This window comes from Hippopotamus amphibius, chromosome 11 (assembly GCF_030028045.1).
Source record: "Hippopotamus amphibius kiboko isolate mHipAmp2 chromosome 11, mHipAmp2.hap2, whole genome shotgun sequence".
In the NCBI taxonomy this organism is placed as follows: Eukaryota; Metazoa; Chordata; class Mammalia; order Artiodactyla; family Hippopotamidae; genus Hippopotamus; species Hippopotamus amphibius.
The window spans coordinates 80,562,221-80,574,362 of NC_080196.1; the positions used below are offsets into that span (position 1 = coordinate 80,562,221).

General features: G+C 42.1%; 1 protein-coding gene across 3 annotated transcripts in view; it reads right to left on the reverse strand.

Moving 5' to 3' along the window:
* Window positions 1–7,563: 7,563 nt before the first annotated feature.
* Window positions 7,564–12,142, reverse strand: part of EPB41L3 (erythrocyte membrane protein band 4.1 like 3) — a 137,426-nt gene continuing 132,847 nt past the window's right edge. For 2 of the 3 annotated variants that reach the window (XM_057699388.1, XM_057699387.1), the window contains exons 16-20: window positions 12,004–12,135; window positions 11,419–11,517; window positions 10,268–10,348; window positions 9,882–9,998; window positions 7,564–8,700 (exon numbers count right to left, since the gene is read on the reverse strand). In XM_057699388.1, the coding sequence (XP_057555371.1) occupies window positions 9,888–9,998; window positions 10,268–10,348; window positions 11,419–11,517; window positions 12,004–12,135 (423 nt within the window). In that variant the 3' untranslated portion in view covers window positions 7,564–8,700; window positions 9,882–9,887. The remainder of the gene's footprint in view (window positions 8,701–9,881; window positions 9,999–10,267; window positions 10,349–11,418; window positions 11,518–12,003; window positions 12,136–12,142) is intronic. The other variant, XM_057699389.1, reaches the window with a different exon arrangement.

The window sequence follows — 12,142 nt, forward strand, 5'->3', positions numbered from 1 at the left end:
CCTGAATATTGGAGGATGTCTTCAATCCTAAGGACAATTTCACTTGTATTAGAATCTAACAGAACATCCCAGCCAATGCCAATGAGACCTAAAGCCGGCTAGATTTCCCCAGATGCTCCTGATAATCGAGTTCTCTTCAAACAGAAGGGGTGATATCACGCTTCAAATGGGTCCCCCCTGCATCTTTTTGCAGGAAACTCTCCTTCACCTTAAATTCGTTTTTAAAAATTCAAAGCACCTGCTTGCACATAAAGTGAATTTTATATTATACTTTCTTGTGACAGTCACGTAACAGGCTGTGACAAGGAATTTATTCTCCAAAGCAACTTTCAGACTGTCCTGAGGTCAGGGATGTCCATTTCCTTCACCTCCTGTCTCCATGACACTGTATAGTGAGAAGAAGTAATATATGAAGACCGATACATGGAAAAAATCCTGAAAGGGTGTTTTGAATCCTCAAAGGAGAAACTATTCATAGCATTACTGACATTAAGTATGTTATGTGGTATTGTCAGCTTTTAAACATTGTGAAGTCATGTATGACAGATATAGCATAAACTAATCAGACTGTCTGTCCCACCTATTTGTGTTAATTGAGAAGTTTTATACAAAAAAATTCCACTGAATTCTTAGTTCTGTCTTTTCAAATAGTTCCAATAATTCTTGTACTTGAAAAACATGCTTTTCTATTTTTAAACTTTCCTTACATGAAAAGTTACCACTTATATACATTTAGAATTATATGAAAATTATATATAATTTTATATATATATATATATAAAAGCTAGAAGAACTACTGGATAAGAAATCCGATCCAGCTCCAAACTTCTGGCAGGATATCCTAAGCCAGTCCCCAGCGCTGACATCTGTCGCACGTTTTGTTTTTCCTTTAGCACCTCTAGAGAGGAGATTCCCCATGACCTTCATCGCCTGCTCCAAGTTATAGAAATCCTTCCTTCACCCTCGCCCTTCTCTTTACAGCCCCGACTTTGGACTTCAAGCTGTGGCTTCTTCTGGGGGCAGGCATTGCAATCAGTGACCCTCAGTCACTTGCACGGGCATTGTCACCCTTGGGAGATTTCCCTTGGTCCTCTGATGGTCTCCATTAAATTGTCACTCAGGTAAACATCCCCAGTTACCAGAGCAGAGGAGGAACTGGCAGCAGAAGGCTGTTTGGAACCATCAAGTGCCAGACCTAGGAACCATTCCTGGGTGAGAAGCTCCTAGGATCTCCCGAGTCCTGCTCCTCACCCCCACCACACCTCCTTTGTCTGGTGTCTGGTGAACGCTCCGCACCTTTAAGGATCCGTCTCCATGTCGCTTCTGCGAGCCCACCCCGACAAGGCTGTTTCTCCTCTGGGCCAGTTGCCACCCTCCACTGTCACACCTCCCATCACACCTACCGCAGGCTGATTTTCTCCTCTGCCGGCTTACGTCTTTACCAGCATCCTTCTCAGTGGCCATGATCGGTTCTTCTCCAGTGAAGTTTATTTCAAGGCCTCTTGAGCCTCTGTGTAAGGCCTGCCTTGGGTGATTCTAACAAACTAATGCTGAAGCACTTTGCAGGGGGCATCACTGCAATATTTAAAAATTATTTTTGGTGCCTCCTTGGGAACTTTCTACTTCTCTGTCACTTTTTGGTTATTCTTATCGATGTTTACAAGGCAATTCCTGCTGCCCCTTAAAGGTACCATTTCTTTGACCAGAGTTGTTATTTCCATCCTGACTAGAGGTGGTACTGGTGTTGCCTTCATCACCTGACCATCATGCTTCTCTTAGTGTTCCTGGGGGCCACTCCCTCTTTATCTCACAGACTCCCAGTATGTGGGGGAGATGACAGCGTTGCCTTAGGCTTATTCAGCACTAGGAACATTTCTCATGTGACTCTGAGAATACTGTCTCAATAAACCTTCACAGTAATTTGTATGTGGATAAGTTTATTTCCTTTTCCAGAAGAAGAATCACAGTAAGTCAAGAAACTTGCTACCCAGCTCTTCTCAGTCCTAAATCAGTGCTCTTTCTACCAGGCCAGTAGTTGTCAAAGTGCCATCTCCGGACCCCTGCCATCACCAGCACCCAAGAACTTGCTAGAAATGCTCATTCTCAGGCCCTGCCCCAGACCTACTGAATCACTGGGCAGGGTGGGGGGGGGGGTCCTCCATGTGTTCTGGCGCATGCTCAGGTCTGAGGGCCCCTTCTCGAGGCCAGGGACTCTCCCCACTGGCTGTCCATGGCATTCATCGTCAATCTCTTAAAAAATAGTAAAGCTGGGCCCCACCTCCAGACCAATGAGCTCAGACTTGAGTATCTTAAAAAAAAAATCCCCAAATGATTCTAATTCGCATTTAGGCTTAAGACCCACTGCTCTGGATGATGCAGAGCCTGTGCTGCCTGTAAATTCCTTCTGTCTTAGTCCTCGGGAAGCATCCTCAGGAAAGGTATCGGACATGCACCAACTCAAGCATACAAATGTTCTGTGTTATCACTTATCAACTCTCTCTCTATTCATACAAAAAGGACCCATGCAAATAAAAAATCCCTATACAGAAAATTAATATAGCTAATCCACTAATACGTGTGTGCCCTTACGCGCACACACCTTACCGGACAAGCCACGCAGGCATCTTAGGAACGTGCATGTGTAGGTCTTGGATTCATGCTGAATATTGCGAGGCATGTACTGGCTGCTCTATGGTCATGGTTTCATTGACAATATCAGCTAAATTCTCACCACAGGAAAGCATGAGGATCATTATACGCGTGTGTTTCTTTTTTTTCCCCCCCTCTGAACAAAATGAACATTGACCTGGATACAGGAAAGGATCCTAGCTAGGGTCATGACATGGCTCGAATCCTAACAAGAAAAAGATTTTTGCAGCTTCTGAACTCTCCCCAAGCAGAGAGCTATTTTTTTTTCTCAAGCAGAAGCAATTTGCTCCTCCTGAGATAAACCAGTTTGAGTTCTCATATACAGAATATGGGATGTACAGCACGGAGGGGAAAGAAGAGGGTAAAAATTAGGTCATTACATCAAACTGCCATTTTCTGTTCTACAAAGAACTCTGTCATGCATTCCCATTTGGTAACGCACTTTGTCAGAGAACCAAAAGGTTTTCACCATAACAACCTTTGTAGTTGGCTATCGTCCTCTTTTTGAGTCAACCGAGCTCAAATGCTTAAGTCACTGCCTTAAGGTGACAAAACTCATTAAGCAGCAGGACACAGGATTACTGAGTCCAGAGTTTATGGGTTTTGTTTTTGGTTTATTATTTTTTTTAAGGCCATGCTTGCTTAAAGAAAGACAGCGCTGGTGAGAGTCAGCTTTATGCAGAAAGAAGTAAGAGATAAGCAAACCCAGAGAAGCATTATCTTTCGCTTATACTGTGGTAACACTTAAAGTTTACTTGCACTGTATACTGGATAACTACCCTTAAAAAGCAAATGCACTGCCTCAACCACTAATGTGCATCCAAGGCAAAGCTTATTCATTTGGAAAGATCTCCCACCGAGTGTTACTATAAATAACTTCATTATCTGTAATAGAAACTCATCTACCACCATTCTAATTACAATGTGACTGAAGACATCAGTATTGAACAAAGGTGTTTGTGACATTTCGCACGGGTAACAATGGCTCTGAAGTTCCAGGAAAAAGTTAGTTTTCCAAATTTCTCATTGACATCTCAGTTCCCAAATAAACTGTTTAAAATATATATATATGTATAAAATAATGGTGATAGACACATAAGAAACTGGAAAAATAAAACAGCACAAAGAGAAAAATCATGATATGCTCTCTCTTCAGAAGGAGAAAATCACTGCTACCATTTTGGTAGACGTCTCTGTATTTTCTTTGCCCAGATAAGCATTTTTGCCTACTCAGCACCATAACGTATTAACTGTTTTACTGCACTTTTACACTTAAATTATTAGAATTATTTCCTCCATCAGGTCAGTATTCTACAATTTTTGGTGGTTGCCTAGTCTTCCATCTCATGTAAATACCATTACTTATAAATTTTCCACTTTGCTGAATATTTACTGTTTAAACACTTTGGTTTTTATGAGCAACATGGTGCTAAACAGCCTTGTACATTAATTTCTGTAATCCTCTGTGCCACATTTAGGAAAAATTCCAGAAGCAGATTTGCTGGGTCAAAAGCTTTGTAAAAACTTAAAAATATATGTCTTAATTGATTCTACTGCAAATTACCAACCTACACTCCCACTAGAAGTGGCTTTTATTTTGCATCCTCCCAAAGCTTAGACTTACAATGATGTTTTGGCCAACTGATGGCTGGAAAATTATACTGCATTAAACTCTGCATTTGTCATTGCTTGTCTTTGGGGATCATTTAGATTTCAGTATTATTCAAGGAATGCGCGTAAGCCTGAATTTCAGCCCCCAGATGCTCTGTTTCCTCGTTGTTGCACGGGAGGCTGTGAAAACCCACGTACGATCTTGGACGATAAGCTCTTCCCTGAACTTGCAATACGAGAACCTGTCCAATCTCTTCAAAGATTACACTTATCTCAAAGAAATATGAGAGGCTATTGTGGGCGTGCATGCGTGTGTGTAACCACACTTGTGGGGGAGTGTTAACTCCATCACTCTTCCTCAGAGTTTATCAGCTCTGATAAGAAATGATTTGTCAAAATGAAACATCATTTCTGAGAATACAATTTTACATGCACCAATGGCCTGCCACAAAAATGTACTCATAAAAAAATGGAACAACCCAATTTTACTTAGTGAGTAAATGCCCATTAAAACACAAGCCCTGTCTACGGCAAGTCATGGCAGACACTTCTGACACTGGTTAATTTACTGTAGTGAGAAGGATAAAAGAGCATTGATGGAGGTACATCTAACCCTCATTTGTAAGTTAGCTCCCTGTTCTAGACTCCATGTTGATTTTTTAAAAATAGCTAGGATTGATGCTGACTTAGAAAATAACAATAGATGTGCTGGAAGGAATGAAAGAAACAGATTAGAGTGATTGCTAAAAAAAAAGGACTGAACAATCCTACAAGGTCTATGACCTAACTCACTATGCCCAGCAGAAGGGACATGGTGGTTCTAAAAAATGTGAAAGGAATAAGGGAATAGAGGATGGGAAACTTCTTCTGGGAGAGTGGAATTGCACGAAATCCCCACACTCTTAGCGTTGCCCTCATTTCTCTCACGGAGGCAGTGATGTCTCTGCATCAGTGCAGCGCCATCCATTAATCCCAACACTGAGGAATGGGCAGGATGTGCCCACACAGGCTGGGCCTCACCCCCGGGCTGAGCTCCATGCCAGCTCCATTGGATGGATGGAAAGCAGGGAGCACTTCCTGGAAGGATGGCTATTCCCTGGACGTGGCAATTCACTCTGTGACTCCAGAGAAAACATCATGAAGATTTTTGGGGGCTTGGCAACTCCACAACAAACATTTCCAAGATCACTGTGTGATGAGCACGGAACTGCAGGTCACTAGCAGGCTGCACGACAACGCCTTTAGGTTTGTAACTTGTTTTTTTGCTCATTTGAGAGACCCATAAACTCCTGTTTTCTTATGACTCTGGACCTGGACTTAGAGCAAGTTGAGAAGCAAGCATTTCTTTTCTGGGAGGCAAATTGCTAATTGTAGTGGAATTCTTCAGTTTCTACACAGGTAATAGCTAGGGGCTTTTACACGCCTAATGCAATGCAACACTTTTCTGTATTAGTAGTAATGGCTAAAAAAAAAAAAAAATGTTCTGAGATTACCTAAGAGTTTAGCAATAAGCACAAGGCAGTTTTACACATTAGTGGAATCGAGTTTTAAAGCTGTTGGATTAGGGAGTGTGAGATAGTGACTGATTAATCTCCAAATCTGAGTTTTAAATTTGCTGGTGCCACGCGAGCAGAGCTGGTGACTTGTGATCCATGGAACAGGCAAAGGTAATGGGAAGCCCTGCCCCTGATTGCGTTACGTTGTATAAGGCTCTGTTTTGCTGCCAGGTTCACTTAAGGGTCTCTTTCTCCATTTCTGGCTCCAAAGAAGAAAGCAGCCACCGGTCCTACAACCAGAAGAAGATGAATTCTGCAAACAACCAAAAAGAACTCAGAAGTGGATTCTTCCCCAGTTGAGCCTCCAGATGAGACCCCAGGCCTGGCCAGCACCTTGATGGTAGCCTTACAGAGAGCATCCGGTTAAAACCACACCTGGACTCCTGACCCACAGAGGCTGTGAGATAATATATACATGTGGCTTTACGCTGTTAATTTGTGGTAATTTGTTACAAAGCACTGAAAAGCAGATACAGATTTTGGTACTAGAAATGGGGCACTGCTATCACAGACACCCAAGTATGTGGGAGTGGTTTGGAACAGTGGATCAAGGCTGGAAAAACTCTGAGAAGCGTAACAGAAGGAAGAAAAGCTGAAAATGTGTAACTTCCTTGACAGCGTATAATTTTATAAAAGTGAATAAGCCCTCACTGCTGAGGGCAGAGAAACATGAAAACACTAGGTTTGGTAAACATAGCAAACAGACAGCATGGTGACTACAAGTAATATAAATAATATACAGTATTTTATATTTAAAAGTTGTTAAGACATTAAAGGTTAAAAGTTCTTATCACAAGGAAAAAAAACTGACTAGGTATGGTGACAGTGATACCTAGATTTATTGTGGTGATCATTTCACAATACATACAAAATATCAAATCATTATGTTGTACCCTTAAAATAATGTCAATACCTCAATAAAAATTTTAGAAAAATAAATAAAGCAGTGAACATGGGTACACGTTGGACATAAAGTAAGCAGATCAGGTGCAGGCATCCTTGGGAGGCCATTTCCACTTTTCATATCAATAAAGTGTTAATTTTTCCCAACACATTTTTTTGGATTGGCTTCAAACAATTAAAATGATACTGTCAGTACTAAGTATTCCTAAATGAATACTTAGTACTGACAGTAAGGACAATGGGGAACTGCTTCAGAGTTAAATCATAAGAATCTGACTCCCTCAGTAAGACTGAGATATGTGGTCAAATCTAATAATTTTCTGAAAAAGAAAAAAAATTTTTTTAAATTAGAGTTTTTTGAAAAGTCCGGAAGTGAGGTAGGAAATGCCAGTGAACGCATTTAGGCGTTAGGTAGGCGGCTGGTAACAGAGAGGCTGATTCTTAGCCCCCGGCGCGAACGAGCTGCAGGAACACACACGGGCCCCGCAGACCCACCCACTAATCTGCTGGGCTCTGGAGCTGATGTGAGACAGAGGTGAGCCTCTGGTAGATTAAAGGCCCCAGAAACACTGGGTTTATAGCAGAGCCTCTCTTCTAAGAGAGAAATGAATACTTTGCAAATGAGATTATGTGATACCAGTTGTACTTTTCAAGACCTCCATAGGCAACCAACCATTTCTCTACATGTATTTTGTTCCCCATCTGCCTACACTTTTTTATCCTGGAAAAAGACAGGCTCTCTCTACCCTGCAGATGAATGAGGCCTTTGATGTCATGCAAATGTTAGCTCTGGGCCAAACACATACAATCCTGAAAGTATTACACATAGAGAATCAGAGGTTTAAATGCATGTACCATTTTTATTTTGCTATGCGGAAACATACATTCACCATGGGCTGTGCGAGGCGGTTGACAGTGAAATAGGGAATAGATCTTTTTGAAGGCTATTTATAACTAAACACTAAATAGTTTAATTACAGTGGAAATTCTGTACAATTTAAGGCTTGGCTCTGAACTAGATTGTAAATATGGACCAGATTTAGAAATAAAACACTTTTTTTCAAGTAAAAGAAGAAAAAAATCAATTAAAAAAACACAAGGAGGAAGAAACGAAGAAAGAAAGAAAACAAAGCAACAGAAGCCCAACGGGTTTTTCTGGAGTGAAATTTCATCATATGGTAAACTAACAAAAATACAGGTTTTCTTTCCAAAATAATGACAGTTTACATATTTAGGACTTGTTAGGGAACTCTGGGAAGCTTTCCAGATTGAACACAGTCCAAAGCGGACGACAGGGAAGAAATCACGTTAATATGCTAAAATCAGTACTACCTTATAACGAATTAAATTAGATTACACAAAGCAGGATTGTGAGCATTAAATATTTCCGGAGGATCGGAGAGTCGTTACTGTTGATGGGTGAGAGTAATAAACCAGAGGAAACAAGTAGAAGATTCAAGTTGTTTACTGAATAAACTCTGTTATTGGCACATCTAATCTGGGAAAAACCTGACACACCAGACCTAGACAGCTTCTAGCAGTTTAGGGTCATCTCCGTCGATCTGTAAACAAAAGACCTGTCACCTAAGAAACTGCAATTTTGTTTAGACTTGAATAGTCATCAGCTATGAAAGGCATGGGTTGTTTTATGTGTTACATGAGATCACGGTTTCTATTGTTGGTTATGAACGTGCAGGTGTAGCTGAGAACTGAGACACTGTGTGAAAAGTAAAACTGCTGCTTGTTTTGTAATTGTATCGTTGCTTCATGCAATATCAGTTTAGTGATGCTGATTCGGATTGCTTTATTATGGGAAGATCGCTCTGCCAGCGTCGTTATTAAATGGTCAAGGTCAGTTCTTCTGGATGGAAACTGTCCACCGGCAGATACAAGTCAGTGGGTTAGAAGAGGGAACTCCATATAGACTCTGGTTTTTCCTAATGGTTTGCATGACTGGCTTCAGGTGCAGCCTAGGTTATTCCTGCAGAAGAGAGATTTGATCAGTTACTCATCTGAAAACATCTGAGAGTTTCCCTCAGATCGAGGTCATGGGAGAAGTACCTTGTGAGGTTACTAAATGCTCTTTTTGACAAGATACTGTGAAATACCAGTATATGTCACTGATAGTCTTTCTCTGAAATAACCACAAGTGGCTGAACTCACTGAAGAGAACCTTTTTTTTTTCTTTCTATTTTCCAACTCACCTGAATTTGAATATAATGAGTGATTTTTATATTTTTTTCCTTTGAGAGAAGCCACTCATCAGTCTAGGTTCCTCAAATCAGTGTTAGAAAACTTATTTCATTTATACACGTAAAGCGTTTAAGAGAGTTTTATCACATAACCAAGTGTGCCCTGAGCTGCATTCAGCATTCAAAGCCTTCCAGGGATGCTCAGGGCCCCTGAGTTCTCGCAGGGTGGGTTAGTATGCATGACAAGTATGTGCACACACAGAAGATGCTGTCTGCTCGTGATGCTGGCCAAACAGCGGATGGAAAGGCATGCGCTTTCTGGAGGAAAGCAAGACCACAAGACTGCATTTTGCCTCCTCCTGAGACACAATGCTACACTCAGGGGAAAAAAATCGTCGCAAAGAATACAGGAAATAGATGACATCCACAATGAGAGTGAGTGCTCCAGTTTCAAATTGTAAAACAAAGCAAAACAAAAGCATAAACAGGCTGGAACCAAACACAGTGGAAGAGAAAGCTTACAATGGGATAATGTTGCCATCAGAAGGAGAACAGGCTATATTTTATTTCCCTAGTACTTGGAACACACAAATTGCACCTCTCAGAACAAAACCATCTTAGTTCTGATGAGGCTACATGGCAAGTGAAACCAGATCTGACCTTTCAAATTTGGAAAATGAGAGGAGCACAGAGCACGGATTAAAAGGGAACACGCGCTGGACCATGCAAGCAGACTCTGCTTTCTCTTTATCCTCTAACTGGCAGGGGATGTAAAAAGTCCACAGTATGGAGCCTCCAAATCTGAAACAAAACAGCACCCGCAAACCAATTATCCATCCTCTTGATACCCAGCCCTGCAAATGCCAGTGAGAGAAAAAGGAGAGGGAGGAGGCAGGGGGAGGGAGAGAGGGAAGCCCCGGGCCACATGCCAGCCGAGGCCAAGCCTAGAGAACCAAGCGCCACCTCTTACCTGGGCTCAATCCTCTCCATCTTCCGGGGTGATCTCTGTCTCTTTATGGACCACTACTTTGGTCACTGACATGTCAGGGTGCTGCTCTTTGGCCTCTTTAATTGCCTGAGCCAGAGCCTATCCCCAGGAAATCACAGAAGGGCAAAGACAAAAAGGAGGTGGAACATGCGTGATCAGAGCCAGGTGGAGACTTACGAGCTAGATCTATATACACAATTTACACATGGGGTACGGTGAATGCAGAGGGGGGTCCTATGTTGCCTATTGGAAATTCAGAAATAGGTTTAGACTACAGGCTGGCCTAGAAGGACAGCTCTGGGAAAAGCACGCCCAGCTAGCATTTCTCTGTCTCCCTGCCAGGGCGTCTCCCCTCTCTCACACACTACCTGGTCATGGTCAATGTCCGCGTCTCCGGTGATGACGATTCGCTTCTCGATTCTCGTCTCTGAAATGCCTCCTTTCACAGTCTGAAAGCAACAGGCAAGTGTTATGAATCTACCATCACTGTTTTTTTTTTTTTCCCCAGATCTTTATTGGAGTATAATTGCTTTACACTGTTACACCCGTTTCTGCTGTACACCAACGTGAATCAGCTGTATTTATACATATATCCCCATATTCCCTCCCTCTTGAGGCTCCCTCCCACCCTCCCTATCCCAACCCTCTAGGTTGTTATAAAGCATTAAGCTGATCGCCCTGTGCTCTGCAGCAGCTTCCCACTAGCTATTTTACGTTTGGGAGTGTATATATGCCGATGCTCCTGTCTCACTTCATCCCAGCTGCCCCTTTCCCACCCCCTGTGCTCAAGTCTGTTCTCTATATCTGCATCTTTATTCTTGCTCTACCACTGGGTTCATCAGTATCATTTTTTTTGACTCCATATATATGTGTTAGCATACTGTATTTGTTCTTCTCTTTCTGACTTACTTCACTCTGTATGATAGACTCTAGGTCCATCCACCTCACTACAAATAACTCAATTTCACTCCTTTTTATGGCTGAGTAATATTCCATTGTATATATGTGCCACGTCTTTATCCATGCATCTGCTGATGGACATTTAGGTTGCTTCCATGTCCTGGCTATTGTAAATAGTGCCACAATGAACACTGCGGTACATCTATCTTTTTGAATTATACCATCACTGTTGGCTGGGGGAAATGGTGGAAAATGCTAACCCAGCTTTAAGCAGCATCATTCATTCTTTAAGAATTGAAACAATCCTATGGCAGTTATTTACAACTGTTAATTTCAGAAGCGAAGACAGAATAGAGTCCTTTGGGTTTGGCTGGCTGGTGTTTCTGGAACAGCTACCATATGCTAAGCACTGGAGTTAAGTGCTATGCAAAGGTCATCAGAATGCTTATTCCTAAACGGAACATGACACAGGAAGACAAATGCGCCACAAATACAGCAGCTGTGAGAGCTCCAACGCAGCTGCCTGGCACCCTGATATCCACATAAAGTATCTGCTGGTGCCGCCCAAGCCGGAAGTTCTGAACAGATGCCTTCCAGTATCCGTTCCCACTCTACTTACTTTGGTGATGTGGGTGGTGGTGGTGGTACTGGTGGTTTCAGATGTGATCGTCTGTGCGCTCATGAGCATGCCCGGCTCCAAATCAGCACCAAGATCAACCTAAGCCAGCAAAGGGGGAGACATCGCACTTGAATGTTGACATTACCTCTCTGGATGTCTGCTATCTTGGTTTAGCGCGTGACAACGATTTAGTTATCTGTACAATCACTGTGTTGTTCCATCAGCATCTAGGTGCTGCCACTGACTAAAGACTGAACCAAATGCAGCCACTGTTAACCATCATTAAAAAAACAGGACTTCAGAAATGTGAGCAGGGGCTGGCTGAGCTCGTGTTTTTCCTTATCTATGGCTAGGGAGATAGATTTCTGAGCCTCTTTCTACATTTTGAGATATGTGAAGACCTGCTTAAGTCACCTGCTCTTCCTTGATCAGTAATAAAACTACAGTTATTGCACCCTTCTGGATAGAGACAGTTGGGTCCTCTGAGTCTCGCAAATTAAATATCATGTAGTTGTACTTAAATGCACAAAGCCATTCAAGGGGTAAAACAGGTGTCAGGGCTCTGGCCTTTGTAGACTGTCTTACCTGGGATGATTCATATGTGATGGTTTTTGTTTCTGTGTGAACCACCGGCACTTCCTTGGTAGAAATTTCTAGCTTTACTCCTCCTGGTGAAACACTGTCAAAGCTGATAGTTTCTGTCTTCACAGTTGATGACTATGCC